General features: G+C 32.1%; 2 protein-coding genes across 4 annotated transcripts in view; both read left to right on the forward strand.

Moving 5' to 3' along the window:
• The window catches only part of LOC127717871 (cadherin EGF LAG seven-pass G-type receptor 1-like), a 37,623-nt gene extending 36,517 nt beyond the window's left edge, over positions 1-1,106 (forward strand). The window contains exon 19 of the mRNA XM_052223733.1: positions 4-1,106. Coding sequence (XP_052079693.1) covers positions 4-83 — 80 coding nt within the window. The 3' untranslated portion in view covers positions 84-1,106. The remainder of the gene's footprint in view (positions 1-3) is intronic.
• A 7,133-nt stretch (positions 1,107-8,239) lies between these two features.
• Positions 8,240-27,567, forward strand: part of LOC127717849 (protocadherin Fat 4-like) — a 32,427-nt gene continuing 13,099 nt past the window's right edge. The window contains exons 1-9 of one of the 3 annotated variants that reach the window (XM_052223725.1): positions 8,240-8,414; positions 10,943-11,020; positions 12,031-12,213; positions 16,485-16,560; positions 22,206-22,363; positions 23,418-23,603; positions 24,396-24,517; positions 25,129-25,297; positions 26,308-26,462. In XM_052223725.1, coding sequence (XP_052079685.1) covers positions 8,327-8,414; positions 10,943-11,020; positions 12,031-12,213; positions 16,485-16,560; positions 22,206-22,363; positions 23,418-23,603; positions 24,396-24,517; positions 25,129-25,297; positions 26,308-26,462 — 1,215 coding nt within the window. In that variant the 5' untranslated portion in view covers positions 8,240-8,326. The remainder of the gene's footprint in view (positions 8,415-10,942; positions 11,021-12,030; positions 12,214-16,484; positions 16,561-22,205; positions 22,364-23,417; positions 23,604-24,395; positions 24,518-25,128; positions 25,298-26,307; positions 26,463-27,567) is intronic. The other 2 variants (XM_052223710.1, XM_052223717.1) reach the window with 2 other exon arrangements.

Consider the following 27,567-nt stretch of genomic DNA (forward strand, 5'->3'; position numbering starts at 1 on the left):
CAGTAAATCAGAAAAATGGGAGACAACCAAATGATAATTCTAATCCAAGTTGGAAACCATTGAAATGGTATGAGCGGCAATGAATTCAATGTTTACTGGAACATAATATTAGAAGAAACAATACAGTAAAATTTATAGATTTAACAAATTCTGAAATCCTTGGTTAATTGTTTAATATTCATGTTATTCATTGTTATTTATATTGACAAAATATCTGGAAACGAACTTTTTTGTCTTCATTTATACGAATTCTTTGTCTTCATTTATTTTTTCACTTATTTTAACTACGAAGGTTTTTCTACCACTAGGAAGAGATGGTCTTAGATTTTAGAATATTTGGTTTTTAACGTTCTTTAACTCCTTAATTGATTTGATCTCAGAACAGTTTTTATTCGAGCGCCTCTGGTAAGTCTTGAGAAGTCGAAAAGCGTCTTGCATCATGTTTTCGAATATAAGCAAGCATAATATAAATAAAATAATATAGTGTGAAATAAGAGGTACATCGCATTTCTGTATGTATGAAATGCTTACATCAATTAAAATTGCTAAATAACTTTTGCCATTGATCACATCTATTCAATTGGAGGAAAATAAGGAATTTCGCAAATACAATAGGGACCTTTAATTTATATCTATTACAGGTATTTTGTAAACTGCTTGAACATTTTAGGCATTTTCTAAGAATACCCGTGAGATTTAGACATTTTATAAATTGACTTATCTTCCAAAAAATTGCAGAACTTAGCTATTGGATTTCTGATTGATTCATGACGAGAAACAAACAACAATTTATCAGTTCAAATATGCATGGTGCTCTTTCTTTATGTTACACACTTTTGTTTTGAATTTAGAGTTTTGTTTTTGTAAATATTTGTTGTGTTGTAAGAACTGTTTGCTCTGCTGTGATCGGAATCTTGTGCTTGTTTTTTTTTCTTATATAAATATTTGTTCTGTTGTAAGAACTATTTGCCCTTCTATTATCATGAAAAGATGACCATAGAATGACCCTCTAAAGTTAATACTTCCGTAGTTTTTCTGTGACTACTAGTTGAAGATATACAAACATTTCCTGCTTGTATTTGAAGAATAAAATTAATTTCACTTAACCATTAGTTTTATTTGTCAAAATTATTTTGTTTTGCCTCTATTTGATCTTGTATCTATATGGTATATATTTTTTTTACAAATAACCTGAAACTGAAATAACAATTTGTTGAATTTTGTTAAAAAAAATCATTCGTTTTATAAAATGACTTATATTTTATATAATGTCTGTCAAGGTTAGGTAATTTACAAAAATGCAAAATGTCTAAATTTTTGTTACTTATATCGTTACAGATTGAACCCACAAAATTGTGTGGCAACTGTGGCATGTATATTCGCTGGTACAGAAAAAGAGTATAACAAAAATACCGAATTCAAAGACAAATCCAAAAAAGGGAAATTCAGAAAAAAAAAACTGACAACGTCAAATGTTATCAACCAACGACTGGAAAACAACTGTCATATTCCTGATTTGGTACAGGCATTTCCAAAGAAAATAGTGGTTAAACCTGGTGTTATAGCTAGTTTAACCTCCCACTTGTATAATAGTTGTTTATAGTTCCGTTATTTTGACAAATTTTGATAAGCAACTAAAACAGATATAAAAGATCAATATAACAATACGCTGCCAACACTGTGTAAATTTACAGCACAGACATACAAAAGAACGTACTTAACAATTCAAACAAACAAACAAATCAATATAACAAAGACGCCAACGAAAAATTGTTGAAGTTGAAAGTAAATTTGACAAAGACCCCAACACAACTTTGTTTTTTATTTTGCAATTGTTAGTAAATTGACAGACGCCGATAAAAAAAAAAATTTCTTGGTAGTAAATACCATAAATAGTCTACACGTTCTCGGTAAAGTACAAATGTAGTATAATATTAATATAATAGTAAACAAAATGGAAACAGAACTGTAAAAAGTGCTTGCGTCCGAATCACGCCTCAGGACCCACCTGCACCAGGAATACCCGAAGTAAAAAAAAAACCGATAGCAGTATGCATAAATACCGAGTCACGTCAAAAGTCATACGACCAAAACATAATGCCACGAAGACAATTTAAAAGGAAAATTTAAAATAAATAAAAAGAAACACAACTTCAGAACATATAATCTATAACTCAAGCCTCATCAGAAACGAGGATTCCGTTTCTTATTCAGATGCAGGCGCATTTTTTGGCAATCCCATCGCTGTCGGATTATTCAACTCCGGGGTTATAACCACCAGACATCTATTTGAGCGTTATGATCCATTCCTCTCAAAACATACTTATCTTTAAATTGCACAAAGATCTTTTATATTTCATCTACAATTTAATATCTTCCTGGTTTCCGCTTACGTATTTATTAGTGTTAAATCAATTCAAAATTTTCACAGACACATCTGCATATAAATAATTCATTCAAATCACTCTGAAATTAATTTGAATAAATTATCTGTAATGCAAATCCAAAATGAATGATTAAATATTTATACACTGATTATACTATTGAGTACCAAAGAATTTATATTGCTTGAATTTTTCAACAAATCACACAAATGAACTTCTATAAATCGTTTAAAAATCTAAAATTAGTTATTTACTTTATTAGAACTTAGCGGCCCGTTCGAGTAACCCGTATTACGAATTACACATTATGCGCCATTTGATATTTGGTTAATGAGACAAAACAAACAGATCGTATATAAAAAGTGAATGAAATAAACACAAACGTTATGACGACCAAAAAGGGAATACTAAACATATAAACATGTGGGCCAAAATTAAAAATAAATATTTCAAGTGTGCATTGTTTATACGCCTGTGATATATAGAATACATACGTTTTTCCTTCAGTACAAGTTCCTTTTTTAAAGAAAAAACATTTGTTTTCTTTGGTTGGATCCCTGTATGCCTCTTTAACGTATGCATAAAACATCATTTTCGTCTGTGATTTACACACGTGTAGATGCAATAATATTGATTTGAGACTTCATTGATCTTAAAATTGCTGACTTTTCAATACTTTAACAGTAAATGAATTGTCTTAAATATAAAGCAAATCCCTTAAACTGTTGTTTGTCTGCTTGTAAGAAAACCGTTAAAAACAGTGCCAAATAAATGCTCTTTTAACAAGATGTCAACACGTAGTGTCCACATTTACATAATTCAATAGAAATATTTTTAAATTTGTTATCGTGAGGTAGAAGTGGCTGAAAAACTAATCTTAAGAAACTGATTCTATATAGTACGTCACAATACTTTTCATCTGTGTGCATTAATCGTTACATATCGATTGGCGCGAGTAGTGTTCAGATTAAACATAACACTAATGAATATACTTGATGTTTTCACATCAACATAATTTTAGTTCTTTTTGCATTCTAGTATATAGAAAAAATAATATATTAAAAATATGTAGAAATCTATAGCGATTGTGTTAAACGTTTATATATAATGAATCATTGATTTTTGAGAATTGATTCCTCGACATACGTATCTAATCAAGTATCAAGATCCCATTAAAGAAAGGGCTAGCCCATACCAGTGGTACAAACCGTGAACTAATGCGAAGTAAAACAGACCTATGATCAAAGAAAGGAGATTCCGACTGTTGGTACATCATATTAAACAAAGTCTAAGACATATGTTACCTAGATATTTCTAATAAGTCCATGAAGTCCTAATGCATAAATAAAGCTCTTGATGATATAACGTTAACATTGACAAAAAACTGCAAGTCTTTATCTTGAAAAAATTTATGGAAATCTCAAGCTTTCAACTATTGTTTCAACTGAGAAATGTATACTATGTATTCTGCTGCTTCAGATTGGTGTTACTATAGTTGGCTGTCTCTGTGTTGTCCCTGTTACAGATTCGAGGTTAGCATTATTTGGCCCAAGACACGAAGATTTGAAGGCCAATACAGCTGATCAAGAATGTATAACAAATACAGAAACAGTCAGTTCATAACGCATCATATTTGAACTTAATTTTCGCAGTCACGATGCATTTTGTCAATAATGATGACATTTCTGATTTTTTGTTAAAGTACAAGCATGAAATATTTCCTAAAACACGTCATTATATCAAGCAACTTTGAACTATGACGTTGCTAGGAAGAATACATCAGACTTTTGAACCATTCGTATTAATTTTTTATGTTATTTTAAATTACAAAATATTATTAAAAAATATTCTTATCCCTTTTAAAACGTATCTCAATGCGTCCTAAATTTCGTGAGATGTTAAAAAAACGGAAATCAATGTTCTGTAATAGCCCATAGGCAATACGTAATTTTTTCTGAATTGGACCGGGCAGAAAAAAAAGCTGTAGTAATATCAACAAGGCAACGTCATCAGTATTGTACATGCTGATTTATCTGTTTAAAGGTTGAATTGATCATATAATTTAATAAATATCGATATCAAGTTGAAATTGGAACATGTTGAATATCTATGTGTAGGTTCAAAAAATATGTCAACGATATAAAGAGGACATTCAAAACTAATATGAGTTGAGAAAAATGACAACCCCATTGCAGGAAACGAAACACGACAAACACACAAATAAGTTTAATTATTATAACACTTAATAGAAAGTAACGACTGAGCAAAACGAACACCCCACGAAACGGGATAATCTCAGGTGCTTCGGAAGGATACGCAGACCTTCTCTGCTAGTATCAGTCATCGTCTCACTAAAAGTAATGGGGTGAAGTGTCTCATTTAGTGATGTCACAGTAGAGGAGAAGAAATGCGAAAAAAACCGCGGATACTCTCATGTCGGTGCATTTCGTCTTTTGTCCTTATGTAAGTTGTATATTGCTTCGTGTCAATCTGATGAGTCCGATCGTTTCTCACTGATATTTACAAGTTTGTTATTATTTTGTGCTGTTACACCACTATCACAGGAAAGGGAGATGGTTACTCGCTCGCAACTATGTTTAACCCTGAAACATTCTGCATTTGCCTATCTCCCAGTCAAGAGACTGTAATTTAGTGATTGCCGTTCGCTTAGGTCTGTCATACTTGATTTTCATTTATTGTTTTATTATAAATCAGGCCGTTTAATGTTTTGTGTAAATTGTATCACGTCGGGGCCTTTCACATCTGACTATACGATACGGATTTTTCTCATTGCTGTAGGTTATACAGTGATATATGGTAGCTAAAATCAGCTGTATTGTGAAATTTTATGGATAGTTGTAATATTGGCAATCGTACATCTCTTCTATGCATCCTGTTTTTATAGGATACCCGACGTCCGCGCCAGTGTCAATATTGTAATCAGGAATATACCAGTTGTACAAAATACAGTTATTTACCTTTTTGTCAATCGAATGTCAAAACATTACCGGAAATATCTAAATATAATGTTTAACACAATAGAATAAGCTTACAATGATAAAATTACTAAAGGACTAAAACCCAACCATTTTTTTTGCTCATTGTCAAGTGTAATAAAAATTGATTTATTATTTATTATATTCTTAAAAGGGCAACGAAGAATAATAGCAATACTGTTTTCCAAATTCCAATAAGCCTTCTAAAGTTCCTTTGGCTCCATCACACGGTGTTTATATATCCCAACTCGTTCGTTATGCCCGTGTGTGTAGTGATGTCATAGATTTTAACGAACGTAATCAATGCATCACTGATAGATTATTAAGTAGGGGATTTCGTAACCATAAATTACTTAAAACGTCTACTTAATTCTTTCATCAAACTTTTTGTAACACATTTTTTAAGGCAAAAACACAATTTATGTCTAATGTAAACAAAATCCTTTTTTTGATCTGAGAAGTATGTTAATTTGAGACTTTAAACCTTTAAAAGGCTGTGGTCAAATACTCAATCACATAATGAAAAGTCTTAGGAATAAAGTTAAGTGCGTATACCTTTATATGTGAGATTTTAAGAAAGTAGTTATGAATAGTGCCATATAAAAATACTCTTAAAATTTACTTTCAATGAGACGTGCTAATAGTTATTAAATGCAATGACAAATATTTACAAATTATCTTTGTGAGGTAGAAAAGTATGATGGGAAGTGTTAGGGCATTTAATTTCACATGATATTTTGTTTTGTATCAACGCCACTAAGTGTACAACTATTACTTACATCCCTCGGATTTCAAATGTTTGGCTTTGAGCGTTCCTGATGAAGGTAAATCCAGAAAAGCGCTTCGGACGCATGAAATTATTAAACGTGTGTTCAATTTTTTAAGACATTTGGGTAACAGTGTGATAGTATTATGATTTTTTCAATATTTCTTAGTCATAAAATATAAAAAGGAAGTTCCTTGTACAGTTGTAAACAAACTACATATATTAGCTGAGACTTAAAAGATGGGTGTAAAAAACAGTTCAAAAGTCTTTCTTAGTACAATCTATTCATCTCATGTATGTTCAAGCGAGTAATTCACAGACGAATGTATAACTAGATGATATACTTGAACTATCGTTATCTTGATATGAAAACATCTCCCTATTCTATCCTGATGTCTTCAGATTAGCATATTGATAGTTCGTGCTGCATATATTAAATAATAATATATTTAAAAAAAATTATAACAATTGAGAGCTCGAGGTGCATTAGATATTTAATGCACTAAAGTTAAATGAGGGAAATACAAAACTAGACAAATGCAAAAATGAAAGTCATTCCTTATCAAACGTGCGTTATGTATACAAAATTATGAAAAAAATTATAAAATCTGAATTAATTGTTATGTTATCAAAATTTAAAATATCTATAGAATTCAATTAAAAGAAGCAATACGAAACTAGACCAATGTATAAACTAAATTCAGTCCTTATTAAACTATCAAACGATGTATTAAAAGCTTGTATTATTGATAAAGAAGGTACACCAAGGGAAATTGTATATGCAAATTGCATTATGCAAACTTTAGCTTTTTTGTCTTTTAAGTTTTTATTGATTTTCAACAAAAAAAAGTTTTACTTGTGTAACTAAAACTTAAGATGTTTATGTTTTATTGGTAATATAAGATATAAGATATTCCAGAAGAATCTTCTTCGCAAACTGAAAATAGATCAGTTATCTCTGTTTTGTTATCCAAAATCAACATTCGAAGTCAGAATCTGATTATTCGGTTTTAAATTGAACTATGCTTCCCGCCTTTCACAAAAACTGTATATTTGAATTTGAAATATTTAGTGAAATACATCATATACATCATGTGTTTAGTATGCCTCATATGAATTAAAGAACAAGTCGGCAAGAAGAAGAGCAAAAGAGAAATTTTCCGCTATGAACAAATGAGGAGTTATAATATGATTGCTAATAAGCCATCTTTGATCTATATACCAAAGAAACAAAATATGAATAATTACAGGTCACAATACGGCCTTCCACAATGAGCAAAACAAAAAACGTATAGTAAGCTATAAAAGGCCCCGGTATGACAAAGTGTGAAACAATTCAAAGAAAAAAAACCAGTCGAATTCTACAACAACAATGAACAAAAAACAAATATAACAGACAGCAACCAATAACAACCTCTGGAGTATGCTTAGCAGAAGTTCTAGCCAGTTTCATTAATCTTACCTCTTAGTTTTGCTTTCGATAAAAATCTATAAACATTGCTTATTTAAAGGAGTTTTTTAAACAAACCATGTACCCAATAAAATATATGTATGAACTCAAGTGAGCAAATGTTATAAAATGGGACCATTGTATTCATATATAATTACTTTTGACAGAGGATGTTCAAAATATTTAGAGCTTCGTTTTGAGGGACAAAAGATTACCATACGTAAGGTGGGAGTCCGTTGCATTTCATCTGCTAGCTGATAATTTTCATTTAGGGATACTTAAGGTATAAACTGAATCGCAAAATCAGCAATACAACCGTGTTACAGTTATGAGTATTTGTAAAAAAATGTCCATAATTAAAAAGTCACACAAATTTTGAAAAACATAAAGCGTAAAATACCTGAACAACAGCATTGAAACGCAAAATAAAGAACCGTTAAATAAAGATGGGAAATGAGGCGTTAAACATTATTTATATTTACTTTAGCAAATTAATATGATTTTAGACCCACCCAAAATTATTTCCTTCAGACTGCATTATGTGCACAATGCAATTTTAAAATGTACAAATATTGTATGAAAACTTTAAATTTTTTGATGAAATGCAAATGAAGTTAATTGAAAATCAAAACCATAATAGGAAGGCCACAGTCAGACACACGTGGTTTCATCCATCCATTAACGTTACCTTTTACACTTGAAATATTGTTACTAAAAGGAGCGATTAGAAATGCAATTGGATATACAAAAATGGATGATGATTAATTTAAGATTTTTCTTTATTTTTGCGTTAGTTGTTAATTTACATTCTGTGAAAAGTAAGTTTATCGTAACATTAAGTATTTAAATGGAAAGATCTCTATTCATTATTTCATTCCTTTGAGGTAAATACATGTATGTTGTTCATATCGAAATTATATTTCAACAGGAAAACATTGTGTGATATTCTGTATTCTGCTTTTCCATCAATATTGCTAATTCTTTCTATATTTCCGAGTAAATATTCTTAATGAACAAGCTATGACATGAAATGACGAAGACCTTGTGACAAAGCAGAAAGAGATTAAAGATTTCAACTGCTGAATGGAGTAGTGCGCAATACAACATAGCCCCTTTATGTTGAAGAGTCATTATATTTAACTTTATTTTCTTAAAACATTTCTGTAAACAAAAAAATAGCTCGCGAAGGCCTATGTTTTCTAATGAAAAATTTGGTAGAGACGCAATCAATTGTTTGTGGGTTTTTTTTTCCGTGTTTTATTATCAGTGAAGAATAATATTCTTAGATCGCTGTCCATGTTCCCTAATTTTTTTGTTAAATTTTACAACGAAAGAGATGATTTCAGCTTCCCAGCTGTGATCTTGCAATTGTTCTGTAGTACCATCTTAGTAGCGCCTGCATATGGAGTATACATCTCTCAGTTAATATGATAATACAGAGCTTGAATTTTCTATGATAATTTCCTTGATAGAGAGTTGCTAATTAAATGGGAGTTATTTAACCGAGAGTTCTAAATGGTGAAGTTGAATCATCTCTTCGAAAATTCACGGACACCACCACGAGTTTGTTTACCATTATGGAATACCGGTTTCACAGATGATAAAGGATATTTAACAATTGTCGTTATTACTATCACGTCCTCTTTTCCTCGAATATGACATACTGAATTAGACTTATCACCGGGTTTACTGGAGAAAACACGACGAGTGCCACATGTGGAGCAAGATCTGCCTACCCTGCTGGAGCACCTGAGATCAACCCCGGTTTTTGGTAAGGTTCGTGTTGCTCAGTCTTTAGTTTTTTATGTTATGTTTCGTTTACTGTTGTATGTCTTTTCGGCAATTTTCGTTTTTTGCCTTAGTATTGCCAGTTTGTTTTCGACTTTTTTTCTCTTCTTTATAGAACATGTAGAACAGGCATCTGTGTATTCAGTTGATGAAGAATAGAATTTATATAACAGATATATAAGGGTGAAATTCTATATCATAGCAACTAACTAGCATTGCAATCATCAATCACTCTGTATCACATTTCAGCAGAAAATTCCTGGTTACGATACTTGCTTTTTAAGTTCCAAAAAGGGAATACCTCACAATTTACTATCATAACTCTGCCTAATAACAAACAAAAAGAATAAACAAAAATATCGAACTCTAAGGTACATCCAAAAAAGGGGAAGTCCATATAATCAAATGTAAGACTATTTCAACCAACGGAACGAACGGAAACAACTGTCATATTCTTGACTTAGTACAGGCATACGCCGACAAGAAATGGTGGATTAAATCTGGTTTTATAGCTAGATAAACTTCCCACTTTTATGGCAGATTTTTTGTTAGTTCCGTTATATTGATAAAATTGGGCGTGCAAACAATAACAAATAATGGCCGTTTTTACATTTCTTTAGATAAAACGGTTATAAGATAGTAAAGAATGAACTACTGACCCTTCAAGAGCACAGAGTTTCCCCTGTTTTTCTTAGTTTTTTGTAGTGTTTGCCATTTCAGTGTGGTGTTGTCTAGTTTTCTAAGACTTATAGACTTTGATAGCTGCGTTTGTTTGGTCTCCTCCATTTTTTTTTTCAAAGAAATTGTTTTTATCAAAATCATTTAATATCTTCATATAATAAGTACTAAATATTGCGTTTCTACTAACAAATGATTATTCATCAATTGGCTTGATTTTTTAATGCATGCTTAAAGCTGAAATATGACATTAACGGTAAGGTTTCAAAGCAGAAAGACCTAAAAAAAAACAACATAGGGACGTTTCCAATGTGTTGATACTGCTAATATCTCATATTTTTATATGTATATTCTTATTTTCGTCATATTTATAATAATGCATTCATCTAGCTCATTTTCCTGAACACCCAAACTGATGTCAAACAAACTGTCATGGTACTTTCTGCACTTTATTTTGTTTCATGCATTTCATATTAAGATTTGACCAATTCTAAAATAAGCAATAAAAACACTTGATTATTATTAAAAAGATATCACAGAAATGTATTTATTAGAGAATGCTTTTTCGTGACATTTTCATCAAAACGGATTAGAAAGCTTTCAAATGAAAACCGATTTTATTCTATCCTATCTATCAATTAAATGTTATTCATCTTTACCGTACAAATCTTCTTGAAAATAAATGAGAACAACACGTTATTATTTTCATGCGTCCGAAGTGCTTTTCTGGATTTACCTTCATCAGGAACGCTCAAAGCCAAATATTTGAAAGCCGAGGAAGTATAAGGACCGAAACAGTTGAAGAGCTATATGACCAAAAAGTACTTAAAACAATAGCCAAATCCATTGTATAATTCTATGAAATTATTATTCTTTTAAGGCCAGTGTGCAAGTGAACATAATATAGGTGAACCAAAAACAAAGGATGAAGATAAATCTGATTATAGTAAAGAAACAGGTAACGGTTTTACAATTATCTTCTGATATATCCTTCACAATCATCAGAAATAGTTTGGTCAACAAAAATATACGTTATGACTGTATATCATACTTAAATATATAAAGCACATCGTTTAAAAAGATTTCATTGTAGTGATGCATATGTTGAAGTTTATAGACAAATAGACTAAATGTCGTATATTGGACTGCGACAGTAGGCCTATTATTGTATTGTTTTGTGATATTATGGATATGTCATGGACGCACGACTGTAATATCAAAAATTGTTTACATAATCACATTTCTATTATTTATTGATGTCATTTACGCAATCCGAGGCCAAGCGATTTCAGTTTCTCTCAAATTTTGCATTATCAATTATTAGTGGAAAAAAACATGGAAAAATTCTAAAGTGGCTTTAAATTACAGAATTATATAGATGGTCAATGATAATTTTCTGTTACAAGGTTGAGAATAGGAAACCAAATTGACCTCTGTCAGGTATTCCCTCAAGACCAGTTTCGTACGGAGTAGAAAAAAAACTGTTTGAACAATATTTCATGATGAAAATAAAATGTATTCTCAATGAAATAAAAATTGACAAATCGGTTTAAGTCAATGCAAGTCTTTCAAAAGGACTTCGTGCCGTTTACAAAAAGCACTTATACAAAAAATGCACATTACAAATGTGTAACCAGTACACACGAGAGCCTGCTGTTTTGTTTGACCCTTTGAACAAGTCAGTATAATATAAGATTTAGTTCGTTTAATTTAGATCGATACACGTTTTTTATCCAATACTTTAAATTTACTTTCATATCGGCGGCAGAAATGACTTTCTTGTGACCTGTGTTTTAAAATATTTAAATACCTATTATATTTAATATATCATAAATTATATTTTCTACTAAAGCTGCTGTAATTATCAAATTTAGAAATAATTATATTATTTCATTTAAAACATATAACATTTTTATATCATCAAAACGGCATGAAACAGTTTCGATAATTGTATATTTTTTTTGATAGTGAATGCAGTCCTAAATTTAAAAGCCCAATACCAATTCCAATGCTGTGGTTTTATAAAAGCATGGGAAATATTTGTCAGCAAAGATTCCGTGGCAGGACGAAATGTTAAAGTACAAGTTTGGTACAAGGATGTTGCAGGGAATGATTGGAATTTGCGAGGGGAAAATATTATTGAAGGAACCAGTAAGGTTATACGTATTTTTAATTCAACTTTCAATACTTGATATCTGGTACCACTGATAAAAATATGTTTTAAATGTTGTATTAACAAGATAGCTATGGTATCCTGCAATTCTGTACATTAATAATTGATTATATTAAGAATGGTTCCCGCTTAATGACATTTAAGTGCCTATTACATGGTGCAAAAAGGGGGCGAAAGATATCAAAGGGAACTTCATGAGTCGAAGAGAAACCAACAAAATCATTACAAAAAGACAAACAACAGTCTACAAAACACTAGAAAGCAAACTATGTAATTCGAATTTTTTTTTCTAAAATACTGATGGATTCAGTCGAGGATTATGCCAGGCAATGGGAGAAAGAAGACGTAGATACTCTTTCCGAATGGATTCTGGCTGTTAGGTCGTTGATACAAATCAGAATTAAAAAACTGTACGGGTCTATTAATACCCATGCTACCTTAATCTTTACAGGCCCAAATGTTGCAAAACACTTGTCCTACCTCCATGACAAATATGTTGTTGTCCCCGCAGATAAAGCCCCAAACAACATCTTTTTTGTGTGTAAATCACATTACATAAACTGCTTGATAAATGAATTAGGTATTGACAATTCACTTGGAAACTCAACATTTACCCCCACGACACTTACTAAAAAGGAAATCCTGGATAATCATAGGTCTGTTCTATGTTCCTTTAGAATTTCAACCAAAGATGAAGAACTGGATCTTCCATCACTGTATTGGATACCTAAACTACATAAGTGTCCTTACAAACAAAGGTATATTGCTGGATTTTCCAGGTACTCTACGAAACCTCTTTCTAAATTGAGAACATCATTTTTATCAGCAATCAAAGCCGGGCTTCAAAGTTATTGTGAAACTATCTATTCTAGAGGTGGCATGAATCAGATGTGGATACTAAAAAAGTCCAAAGATCTTTTATAGTACATACAATCTAAGACTCTTTCATCTTGTAATGGTATTCAAGCATTCGGCTTTTCTACATTTTACACAATTATTCCTCATTCCATACTAAAAGAAAAATTGAAAGAGTTGGTCCTGCTTTGTTTCATAAAAAAGAATGGCCAACGTAGATACAAGTTTCTTGTCTTAGGGAGGGATAAATCCTACTTTGTAAAAAATCACTCTGATTCAAACAAACAATTCTCCAAAACTGACATTATAGACGCTTGATTTCTTGATTGACAACATATTTGTTACATTTGGAGGACATGTTTTTTAACAAACAATCGGCATTCCAATGGGAACAAACTGTGCCCTCTTCTTGCCAACTTGTTCCTTTATTTATATGAGACTGACTTCATACAGAAACTTCTTAGGGAGAAAGAAAAGACGTAAGCGGTATTCTTTAACTTTACTTAACGCTTATATAGATGATGTTCTCTCACTTAATTATTCAAAATTTGGTGACTATGTTGAACTCATCTACACCATCGAACTTGAGATAAAGAATAAAACAGATACAGTTAAGCCTGCCTCATATCTTGGCTTACATCTAGAAATTGACAATGAGGGTCGGTTTAAAACAAATATTTACGACAAAAGAGATGGTTTCAGCTTCCCAATTGTGAACTTTCCATTTCTGTGTGGCAACATTTCAGCAGCGCCTGCATACGGAGTATATATTATCCCAGTTGATACGATATTCCAGGGCTTGTATTTCCTATCATGATTTCCTTGATAGAGGGTTGCTGCTAACAAGGAAGCTATTAAACCAAGAGTTCCAAGTGGTGAAGTTGAAATCATCCCTTCGTAAGTTTTATGGACGCCATCACGAGTGTTGGTTGATCGTTATGAAATATCCGTTTCACAGATGATAGCAGATATGTTTCTAATGTCGAAACTACAATCACATCCCCTTTTCCCGAATGTGACCTACCGAATTAAACTTATTACCGGGTTTGTATTAAAGACAGGCGAGATACCTGAGGGACATTCAAACTCATAAGTCGAAAACAAACTGACAATGCCATGACTAAAAAAGAAAAAGAAAAAGACCAACAGACAAACAATAGTACACACGAACCTTACCAAAAAAACATGAGCAACACAACGGGTGCCACATGTGGAGCAGGATCTGCTTACCCTTCCAGATCACCTGAGATCACCCCCAGTTTTTGGTTGCTCAGTCTTTAGTTTTCTATGTTATGTTTTGTGTACTATTGTTTGTCTGTTGGTCCTTTTTTTTTATCCATGGCGTTGTCAGTTTATTTTCGACTTAGGAGTTTGAATATCCCTCTGGTATCTTTTGCCTCTCTTTTCTAATGAGGAATAATTTAAAATACACTGGTCTTCAAAATCAGTAACGTTTCCGAACTTTTATACGATGAACATGTTCTTGCTGAATGGTGCCTTTTCGTGACTTCAAGATCAGGGAGATTAGAAAATTAGCTTTTCTTTCACTGTTTTGTGCAATGAATTGTTACATTATATCATTCTTTCGATTTTTACAAGTTTGAGATTGATAGTATTTAAATCGCATGAAATTCCTATTAGACAGACCAGATGCCTCAAAAGTCAAAATGATGCGAAGTAAAGCAATAAGCAATTAATCAATCAATCAAAAAGGAAAACACAAATATATAGCACACACAAAACGTTACAAATGGCAACTGAGAAATCAAAGCCAAGCAAGCAAACCTCCGTTTGAGATAGACACTTGATTTTCAATATCGCAAATAGTCAACAAGGTTAATAGATGGCTATGTTTGTTAATAACTTAAGCTTGTTTGCTGAATTTGACTCAATATCTTCCTATTTGTATCTATCAAATTGTATAATGATATATCAAGACATTACGCTCAAATTAGTATTTCTAGTGGCTGCACAAGTTTAAATGTCTTCAAATTAAAATGTAAAATCAAGTAAAATTACGCATGATATAAGGTTTGGTCCCTCCCTTCTCCCCTTATTTACTTGTAACTTCTCTTCCATCTCTTTTTATTGCACCTGGTTCAACTGCTAACTAAGCTTAGAGAACCTAAACATGCCTTAGTGAATAAAGTCGTCAGTCAAGACAATTCATTCAGATCACACAAACAATTGTTATTATAAAAATTGTATACAATACACGAATCTAATGACGTTTTTTTTTTATTCATATGGGCAACCACCGCATACTGTATACACACGCATAAATCCCATTAGTATAGCATTATGGTCGCTTGAGGTTTCCAGGTCTTGTCGGACAATCTATGCAAAAGAGCTTGTCTGTTGGACTGTTTTATACACAGTCATGCCCGATCGGTTTGCTTAAAGTCATCGATTCATTAAACTGTGTTCAGACCTTGTCGAGAACCTTTCTCTTTTTCAATTTTATGCTATATGCCCACATAACCCACATAACTGAATGACTGTTGAATGTATTATCGTTATCATGTGCCTAAAATATTTAAAATGACTGCACGTTACTCATTGCATTCTACAGGGAGATGGAATTATGTATCATTTCTTCGCTAGTATTATACATGATTTATTCGGCAGTATCAAACAGTACTAGTACATCAATACTTTGTTTTGTTTCAAAATTAGTCTTTCAAATTGAATTTGATGTCCTCCTGTATATCTAATAATTGTGCTTCAATTCATCACATTTCAAATGTGTGTTGTGATCTGTTAGTAGAAAATAAGATAATCCATAACAATATGTTGGACGTACAGTCTTCGCAATTAAGAAATTATTTTAGTCAACAGAACTTTGAAATTTAGAATTAAAACAGGGAATGTGTCAAAGAGACAACAACCCGACCAAAGAGCAGAAAACAGCCCTAGGCCACCAATGGGTCTTCAACACTGCGAGAAAATCCCGCAACCGGTAGCGCGCTTCAGCTGGCTCATAAACAAACAAAATGTGAACTTGTTCAGTGAAAATGTACGTCACACGAAACTCCGAAACATATAAATGAACCAAGATTGAAAAAAACATACAAGACTAACAAAGGCCAGAGGCTCCTGACTAGGGACAGGCGCAAAAAATGCGGTGATGTTAAACATGTTTTGTGAGATCTTAACCCTCCCCACCCTATACCTCTAGTCAATGTAGAATAAACAAACACACAGCAATATGCACAGTAAATCTCACTATATTCTAACTCATATTCTTAACGTAATCTTTTTATTTTGAACATCTCTGAAATCTATTGACATTACGAACGCATAGGAATTGATTAACGTTTTTATTTAGACCAATTTTATCAGAATTATTATTATTTTATTGTGAAATTAGTATGAAGATCTTTTTTTTTTACAGATGTCAAACAGGTAAATGTGAAAGAAATATCAACAGGATTTAGAATACGTCCCTTTTTTGGCGATTATATTGCATTGTAAGTATATATTATAACATATGTCACGCTCGGTAATTAATCAAAACTCAACCAATTTGTAAAACGAGAAAACGAGACCTGATGTGCTTTCCTGGTATAAAATATCCCAAAATAAAAACAGGTTAGGTCGATTTTTTATCAGTTTATTGTAAATCTGTGATTGTTTTGTTAACTCGAAGAATGTTATACCATAGATAAAGGATAAATGAAATTTTAATTTCTCTTCTCTGATTGAAATTCCTAATATTGAAGTTGCAATTATATTTTCCAACAGGTATCATGTTATTGAAAACATCATTTTGTTGTTATATATAGATATGCAATGATATCATTAAATTAGCAAACAAGTGTGTCAAAAGACTTTTGTTCTTTTTCTAATTCGCTACTACCTCGTTTGTAAATTACAAACTGAAAAACAAGTCATTTCTTTGCAATAAAATATAAATTTCCAAATGGTTGAGAAATAAAGGGATTTATTTGCCTTTTTTTCATAATATTGGGACTTTTAGTTTATTCTATGTTTGGCTTAAGATATTGAGGGTTAAGAGGCCAGGTCAATAAGCATTGAGCTTCATACTGTACAAACCTTGAATTTAAAATGCTCTTAAATGATTTGTTATGCCATAGAGAATATGTTAAAGAGAAATTTTATCTTTTTCATCATGTCCTTACATCTTGTGTCTAAGGTCGAATGTTTCTTTAGTTACGAGCCCAAAGAGCGTATCACAAATAAACAAAAATAAACACATGTGCAGGCCACCTAGAGCAGAAGTGGGACTAGGATTATTTTTTTCTACAAAAAGGAAGTATAGTTACCTTTCACAGTCATATAAAAACATATTTATCAGTGATGATGTTTTCGTTATATGTTGTTATGATAACGGGAAAATGTAAAGGACTTTGAATTAGAAACATTTAAGAATAAGACCTTATAAGTCTCATATGTATACTGAAATCCGGACTAACAGTGATATAATGTATATTGTGTTTTTAATATTAAAGTTTTATTTGGTTAATTAAAAAATATAGTTGGGTAAGCATTGAAGAGACTTTCTTTCCTAAGGGTTTATTAAAAGCCCATTTTTTCCTTTTTGCAAGTTTTTCTTAATGCTTCTTGAAATTTTCTGCGGACTGAGATGGCCTGATGTAGTTATGATGCTTATCTAATAACACTATTATACTGTTTTAGTTTCTTAACTGTTATAGATTGAATAGGCCAATAATTAATTATTTGGGACAAGTAGAAGGCACATTCAGGGTGGTAATCGGTGGTGGCATAGGGCATGTAGGGGCATATAGCCTTTTTTCTTTGATTTTGTTTTCTCGCATCAACTTTTTTTCAAGTTTGACCATTGTGAGCATTAATAATTCACTATTTTTCTCTCCTCCCTTTTTCCACCAGCCTGGTTATTTCCCCTGCAAAACGTGAAATAAGTCCTAAATGATATAAATGATTTTGATTTTTTTCGATGTTCATTTCTTTCATTCCACTTTTTCACATAAACAAATGATAACTTTACAGATTTGATCTCATTAGAATTTTATCTTGTATATGATTTATGTTCCTCTACTAAGAAAAGCACCCGCTGTATACTATTTGAACATGACAAAAACGTCAGGTATTTGCCTGATTTTAACTAGTACGATAGTAAAATTGCGAAATTATGTTGAAGCCTTTCAAGTTTACATTAATTTACATGTGTGGAAACTTGCATGGGAAGATACATTAAGGCCATGTAATTTCAAGTGACTGATCATATTTGTGGAGGAAGAAGACTTTCAAGTCTTCTGAGATTCTGTACTACCAGCTGTTTCAAGTTTGAAATCATTGATACTCAAGTTTTGTTAGCGTTTCCAATCATGATTTCCTGAGGGTTGCTTCTAACAAGGAAGTTATTAAACCAAGAGTTTAAAGTGGCGAAGTTGAAATCATCCATTCGAGATTTTTCGGACACCATCAAGAGTTGGTTGACCGATACGGAATATCACAGGTGACGACGGATATGTCCCAATCGTATGTATACGGTTGTTAGGCAAAAAAAAGAAAAATACCAAACGACAAACAACAGTATGCAAACACAACATAGAAAACTAAAGCCCGAGCAACATTTGACACACGAAAAACAGTGGGTTATCTCAGGTGTAACGGAAGGGTAAGCAGATCCTGATCCGCATGTGGCACCTGTCGTGTTTCTCATGTTGACTGCTGTACCCCTATTTTGACATTTTTGACTTTTATGTCTGTTTGTTTTGTTCACACATTGTTGTCAATATAATGGAATTTCATACGACTGTCATACAAGTTAAACTAGGTTTAGTCTATCATTTTCTACATAAGGAAATGCCTGTACTAAATCAGGAATATGACAGTTGTTTTTAATTCGTTTGATGTGTTTAAGCTTTTAATTTTGCCATTAGATAAGGGACTTTCCGTTTTGAATTTTCCTTGGCGTTCGGTATTTTAGTTATTTTTATTTTAGCTGAATTTTGTTGGATTTATGTTGTTCATAAACTAGAAATGATATTTGATTTTCAAGGTTGCTATCTGTTTATATTTATTTTTATGTTTTTATCGCGTTATATGACCGTCCGGACGTCTAGACAAAAATACAAACGAAATGCTGAATTATATTATCAAGTTCATGCATTCTTAATTGTTTATTTTAGACTTTTTGTAATTTGGTTATACGTTTCAGTATGTTATAAATCAAATATGAGAATTTGAGTCAAATTGGTGAACATGCATTTGACAGCTAATGCCTCTTTAAGAGAGACGAACGACTACAATTAAAGACGTTGCTGGTAGGAATAGGCACATGAGTAATCGGAGGCTAAGTAAATTCATGAGGATTTCATGATGTTCCGGTCCTAAGTCGCTGCGACCCTAGTCGATCCCGACCCAAATCGATCCGACTTATATTTACAGTAGTGTTGACCCTTTTAGAAATAATTAACATATATATATATATAAAATAGAAGATGTGGTATGATTGCCAATTGGACGATTCTCCACGAGAGACAACAGACACAGAAATAAACAACTATAGGTCACCGAATTGACTTTTCTTTAGTGCAAGCGATAAATAATGAAATATTATGCCTATATTAAAGTAAAGTACTGTTGATACTAATTGTAATGCTTTTTGTTATTTAATGTTATTCAGGGTTATCTGGTCTATATACCAGCTTTGATAAGTGTTTGGTATTACTATAAATTTTCACTTCTTACTATGAACATCAAAATTATTTATTTTGTAAAAATATTTCCTTTCTCTATTGGAACTGTACACGTATACCTAACAACAAAATTATTTTCATTTACCTGTGTTTAAATTTATTACAAATGGCTGATATTTTTGTTCGAGCATATTGTTTTTCTTAAATTGTTTAACATTTTACACCGGTATAACATGTTACTTTTATTATTCTTCCCTTAGTTTATTTATTTTGTATTTACATTGTATCATAGGTCAAATTTATTTGTTCAGTGTATGTTCACTGGTGTTAATATGTCCTTTGATTGGGTTAAGCTATTTCAGTTGATATGTTATAGTGTGTCTTTCTATGTTGTGATGTTACACTATTGTTTCAGAAAAAGGGTGAAGGTTTGGTACCATTAAAACGTTTAAACCCGCTGCATTTGTTTGCACCTGTCCTAAGTCAGGAATCTGATGTTCAGTAGTTGTCGTTTGTTGATGTAGTTCATAAGTGTTTCTCGTTTCTCTGTTTTTATATAGAGTAGACCGTTGGTTTTCCCGTTTGAATGGTTTTACACTAGTAATTTTTGGGACCCTTTATAGCTCACTGTTCGGTGTGAGCCAAGGCTCCGTGTTGAAGACTGTACTTTGACCTATAAAGGTTTACTTTTATAAATTTTGACTTGGATGGAGAGTTGTCTCATTGGCACTCATACCACATATTCTTATATCTATAAACAACTCTTATGAAAACTAGCAATGGTTGACGACCAACAAATGTGCCATTGACGCATATTTAAATATATTTCCCATTTAACTCGTTCGTGGTCAGTGCACGTATATAGACCGTTAAATAATGTATGTTCTACAAATCGTAATGACGTCACCAGTAACAACATATAAAAATTGGTTAAACGCTTTTCATTAAATTATTGCACAGAAATAGCTGGTGCCGCCCGCCTTTCGTACTCCCCACAAAATACCTGTTTTATGGTCAGAAAACCCAGTGAAGATTTAATTTTAACGTATAGTTTATAGAGAATTGTAAGGAACTGACTATACATTATGTATTTTGATCATTTTTGAAGGTCATGCGATGACTTTGTGTTGCTTACATCTTTGTTATTTGAACTCTGGTGGAAAGTTGCCTCATTGGCAATCAAACCACATCCCCTTTTTTTTATCGACTCGAATATTTCTTTGCCCCTACATCTACATTGTAAATCAGTAACAAATCCTAAATATTACTGTAATTTAACTTGTCACTGTTCTAGTCTCTCTCATAGTCTGAGGTAAAAAATGTGCATATTTCTACTAATACTTTCCTACATTTTTTGTAATTACTTATTATTTCATTATTGAGTTAGGCTCGGGACAAGATCGACTTGGATAGTATCGTATTTGAGCCGCATCGACTTTGGATCAGGTTAAATCTGGGCCTAATATGTTGGAGTTAGAAACAACCTAATACCGTTTTTATTGATCTTCAACTCTTCCTGTCTTAACCTCACAATGAACACAGGGAACGTGCAGAATAGAACATGTATCTATAAAAATCAACAGTCAGGAAAGGGACTTAACACTCTGAAAAACAGTTTTATCATGTGTATTGATTTTATTGACATTCACAAGAAAATGGTTAAAGACAATGAAATTATGTGTGGTTTATATAATGCTTCATGTAAAATAACATTCTTCAGAGAATATATTTTAGAATTATTTATGTGATATCAATGTAAATAAATGTTTTTATTGTCATTATGGAGAGTATGACCCATTATGATTTAAACGCTAGGTTTAATAAAACGTAGACAGGTCTGTGGTCTTATTCTAAAACGGTGCCACAATATTCATATGCACAAAAGCTTTTGACACATCCTTACCTTTTGTAAGGAGTTTTACATGCATTTGTTTCTTTGTCCATTACGTCTTGTATGTAGTTGTGTTTGACATTTTTGTCTTCGTCTGTTAGGATTTTAATTGTGTACATTGTCTTGATGTTTTCCTTTTAAATGTTTTAACGTACATCTGAAAGTTGGTATGTGAATCAAGGCTTCCATACTTATTAGATACATAGAAATAAAAGTCGAAAAAGGGATATGTATACATCAATGAGACTTCAACCAAATAAACAAATATATGGAAAAAAATCTGGAAGTGTATATAATCTTCTTATATCGATTCTTATTATTATGATTATGTCAAGTTCAAAATAACCTAAATCTAGAAAATGGATGATCAAATATCACAATAATTATTGTTACGAAACATTTGGAATCAACGCTAAACCCCATGCTTTTTTTTGTTTTAAACCGTTTTCTGTTTAATTATCTTCTAGGAATTTCAAGAAAGAACCAATTCTTGTGTATAAACACAATTATATAAGCTTAATAAACCTGTTGATTTATAAAAAAAATAAACTTTTTTCTTTTATTTTGTATTTGCTAGCTATGAATATGCTGGATCTGTTATAACATACGATGATGGTGGTGGCACCGGTGATTACAAAATAGCTACCTTTACATCAGATCACACAACTTTTGACTGGGATTCAGTAGGTGTCAGCAACAATAGAGACCATGCCATTCACGCCAGAGTCACTCCAAGTATATTTAATACGTTTTTCTCAAGATAAAAATTCATCACTTTTTTAATTCGTTAACTATCAATTTGCATATTGTCCCTATGCATCCCTTTGTAACGCTAATATTAACAAACTGTAGAGTGTTTTTTTTTTATATCACACAAATAATTTTTGATAGTATACAACTTATTTCACCATATTAGGTCTATGAAACCACATTAAAACAGTATAAATTCTGATGAAATTCTTGAACAGAAGTTAACGCTGTCAGTTACATTGTTTAGATTTGTCTTAGAATTGAACGGTGATGTTGTACAGGCTTTTCTTTGTAATCTTCGCAAAAAGCAAGTACACTAAAAACTAAATGAGCTTTCTTGTATGCAAAATTTCAAGATTTGGAAAGCAAAAAATAAGTGTTAGCTGAATAATAAGACCCCAACCAAAACTTAACGTGCAATAATATACAATTATAGCCTTTGTATGAGGTCGATACAAGGATATATCCACCTGAAATAAGTATGTCTGCCTTTTTAAAATATAGCTGAATAATAATATAATTAAAATAAACACTGTTAAAATTGATATAAATTGTATTTAAAAGAAATTCAGAATTAGTTTACCAAATTGTTTTTCTTTGCACATAGAGATTATGGCGGAAAAAAAATTCAAAGGATAGAATTAATCAAAATATCCGACATTGCACGTCATGACCAAAAAACTACCGTATTCTAATGAGGCGGTAAAAAGATCAAAATCGGTCTAGTGACCATTTTCCGATGATTGGTTCGGAAATGACATGACAGTTAAATGCAGTCAAAATTCAGTTTTTACGTAATGTAGTAATATGGAGAGCATATAATAAAGGTATTGTAATTTTATATATATATAGTTCATAATTTTTGTGCTATATTTAGACCCCTCTTCCAAGAAATTTGTTTTGCATGCACACGTATAAAAATTGCGGTTTTTATCCAACGCAATCATAGGTTTGAACGTTGTTTTCAATTTAGACTTGTATATTTTATCCTAAAATACCCAAGGATTATTTTAATTTCATAATGCTAATACTTTCTTAGGTATAGCACCAACTTTCACTAACCTGGATGATACTGTTGCCATAAGTAACAATGACGTAGCCGGAACTGTTGTGTTTAGCCTGGCTACCATTGACACTGATCCTGAAGATGTTGGACTATTAACCATAGCAGCTCCAACAAGCCCTGATTCTGCGTTAACTTACTTTGAACTCGACCATATAACTTGTAAGGCTTTAAAATCATTATTTAGCCTATCGGGACAGTCTTTTTGTACATATAGAAATAAGAAGATGTGGTATGATTACCAATGAAAGAACTCTCCACAAGAGACCAAATGGCACAGACATTAACAACTAAAGGTCACCATACGGCCTTCGACAATCAGTAAAACCCATATCGAATAGTCAGCTATAAAATGCCCCGAAATGACAAATGTAAAACAATTCAAACGAGAAAACTAACGGCCTGATTAATGTACAAAATAATGAACGAAATACAAATTTGATATGTATTGTTAAAATAGAAAAATTGCTAACTGTCCATGACTTAACTAATAGGATGTGATCAGTAGAGTTTTTATACTCAAAGGCATAGATGATGAAAGCCATATTCAGAAAAACAAAAAAACAAAATTAATCTACTTGTTAGAAATCTTCTATTAAATAAAAGCAAACACAGTTCACTTGAAAACTTTAAATCTAATCAACAGATACTCCGTATTATGTCATTCATACCTAAGTCACATATGAATAAAATTGTGGGAAATGAACAGATTATTTTAACTTATCAAATACATGTTCATGTGGTTTAATATACCATGTAGAGAATTATTGCAAGTTACAATAATGACTTTAATTGAATGTATAACCAACAATCGTTTATATTTTTTGCAATTTAAAAAGCATTACGATCGTAAAAAATATTTCGCTGTTTCATAAGCCATTTGCTTGTGACAGAGTCACAAGGATTATATTACTATTTTCATACGTACAATTAATTTTCTTCTTTTTATAACAGTGGAAGTTAAAATTAAGTCTGGTGTTTCCCTGGTCCCTGGAGATCATTTGATGGAATTCACTGTAAGTGATCTATGTTCGAAATCGTCGTCCAGCATTCTGACGATACGGGTTGAGAATGATGTAAGTATACACACAGCATTTACCATATTTGGACACTACTTAACCAAATGAATATTTAAGGATATCGGGATGTTTTTGCAACGCAAAAGTAATGACTTCTGGGAACCTGTAAATTTTGGAAATACCATTATTAATTTCTGTGGAGGTATTTAACCGAAAGAAATCTTCTTCAATTTTTATTATTCGCTTCATTCGTTTTTTATGAAATTGTATTTTATCGTTCTGTTTGGACTTTTTTCTTATTTATTTCTTGCAAAGAAATATACCTGACAAAATATTTTTTTTGTTTAATGCACATTATTTGATTTCTTTTACCTAAATAAGAACTATGATGTAATCGAAAACCGATAGAGTAAGCACAACAACTTGTACAACTAGTTATGACAACACATTTCAAATTTGTGTCAATATTTCAACAGTGTAAAGTAGAAACAAAATTAACTGGGCTAGACTGGGATGAGAGAATAAAAAGATTGAAAAGAAGGCACGAACAAGGAATAGGTTTTGGGGATACTTAGTTAGTTACTAAGGTGTAATTCTCCGAGAAAGTTATTATGGAGAGAGCATGCTAAAATTCCATCCCCTTGAGAAAGTAATATTAAATGTTGCAGCCACCAGTTATTACAAGTTTGTCTACCAGTAGTTCAACCACTATATCTGAGGACTTATCATCAGAGACCTTACTACATACTCTGATCGTCACGGACACACAGCCTACAACCTGTAGACTGTTGTCTACCGGAGTTCCATTTGTAATCAAACGTATTTCTGGCAGTACAAGTAAGTTGTATCATCATAAGACTCATTTAAGACCTAAACCAAGCTATATCTGACATGGACATAATATCCTTATTACACTGCAATCCTTACTTCGTTCGTCTCCAGCTGGGGGATTTGATCGCTGCGTTGGAGACCCATTGGTGGCTTTGTGCTGTTTTCTGCTCTTTTGGTAGGGTTGTTGTCTCTTTGACACACTCCCTGTTTCCATTCTCTATCCTATTTTGATCTTCATGTTTGCATGTTTTCTTTTAGCTGTGTTTGGTTTTCTATTTGTTTTAATTTTGCTTTGTTTCTGTAGAAAATATTTTGCGTTTGTTTCTGTTGTTTTATTTTATTTTGTATTTATTGTTTTGGGTTTGGAAAGCTTATATAACACTTGAATGTGTAAGAACTACTGAATATCATAGTTCTTTTCTATGTTCCTTTGGAATTTTAATTAACGACGAAGAGCTGGATCTTCCTTTCGTGTTCGATATCTTTAAAACCTTATATTACTGGGTCAAACAAGTGTTCATCTTTCTAACAATGAACATCAATCTTATCAGCAGTCATGATTTTCTTAATAGAGAATGTATGGTCACAAGGTAGCTACTTGACCCAAAGTTCCAAGTGGTGAAGTTGAAATTATCCCTTAGAAAATGTCACGAACGCCGTCATGAGTTGGTTGACCGTTATTGAATATCTTTTTCATCAACAACTATGGATAAGTGTCGATGTCATAAACACAGTTCTGTCCTCTTTTCCTCGAATGTGATCTAACAAATTAGAATTAACATCGGGTCTGTACATACATGAGGAACATGACGGGTGACAAATGTGGAGAAAGATCTGCCTACCCTTCCAGAGAACCTGAGATCACCCCCAGTTTTAGTGAGGTCCGTGTTGCTCAGTCTTGTATACTGTTGTTTGTTGTTTGGTCGGGGTTTTTTTTTGCCAGTTTGTTTTCGACTCCTGAGGGAATATCCCTTTGGTATATTTGCCACTCCTTTAACTACCCTGTATTTTTGCAGCTTTTATCATGTTTTCTGCAGATTATGGCATATTTTTATCGACCGGTGCATCCTTAGATTACGAAGCACAGAATGCATATGTCCTAGACTTATCTTGCACTGATAATTATGATGACACAGCGGGCATTTATACTGTCTACCTTATACAGAATGAGGTGAGTGTTTTTGTTTGACATATCAATTTGTACATATATTTTATTTTATTTTTTTATATTCAGAGAAAATATAATATTTCAATATCTACTGTTATGGGAGAAGAAGGATAACAACAAGCTACCTTAATATCATGCCGAACGAGTTCTTTCGTCGATAACGTGTATATTTATCCTTTTAGACTAACCAGCTTTAAAACAAAGACCTGACCTATGTACAACGGGACCACAAGCTAATAAATAGATTATCTGTTGTAAAAAAAAAACACCTTGTATCTAGGTATTGAATAGAAAACCTGTATTAAAACAAAAGTCTATTCATTTTAAGATTATAAAGTACCGAGCTTATAGTACTTTATGACTGTCCTAGGTCTTATAGTCCTGTATATTTAGTATGTATGTGTATAACGGTACCAAACATGGCATAATTATGATAAATTTATCAATATTGCGTAGAATCGCAATATCCTGCCAACAAAATCAGCTTATGAACGGCTGTGGCTTGGTCATGATTAACTATATATTTCACATTTTAACCTATACGCGTAAGGAAATCTAGGACAGCTTTAAGGGATAAAAAAAACGGTGCATTACATTTACACACATTATCATTACTTTTAGGCGTAAAAATCATTACGTTTTCGCATAGCTTTTTATTACATTTTGCATTTTCTAAATTCTTAAAAAGATAATTTGTTTCATCATATTCATAAATCAAACAAACATATACCCCGCTAACACATTCTGAATAGACATGTCGAAAGTCAGAAGCCTGTAGTTAAGTGGATGTCGTTTGTTGCTGTATATCATATTTGTTTTTGCAAATGTCGGGGCCTTTTATAGATTGCTATGCGGTATAAGTTTTGTTCAATGTTGAAGGCCGTACGGTGATCAATAGTTGCTGACTTCTACGTCATTTTTGTCTCTGGTGGAAATCTGTCTCATTGAAAATAATGCCACATTTTCCTATTTTAATATGGCCTTTGTAAATTTTCTGTTTTGATGATATTTGAAGTTCTATTCAATCTTAACCAAAGATCATGATCAGCGATGTAGAATTTGAACAAATACAGCATTCATACCCTGAACTTGTCTTAGCATGGTTTAA

This window comes from Mytilus californianus, unplaced genomic scaffold (assembly GCF_021869535.1).
Source record: "Mytilus californianus isolate M0D057914Y unplaced genomic scaffold, xbMytCali1.0.p SCAF_1, whole genome shotgun sequence".
Taxonomy (NCBI): domain Eukaryota; kingdom Metazoa; phylum Mollusca; class Bivalvia; order Mytilida; family Mytilidae; genus Mytilus; species Mytilus californianus.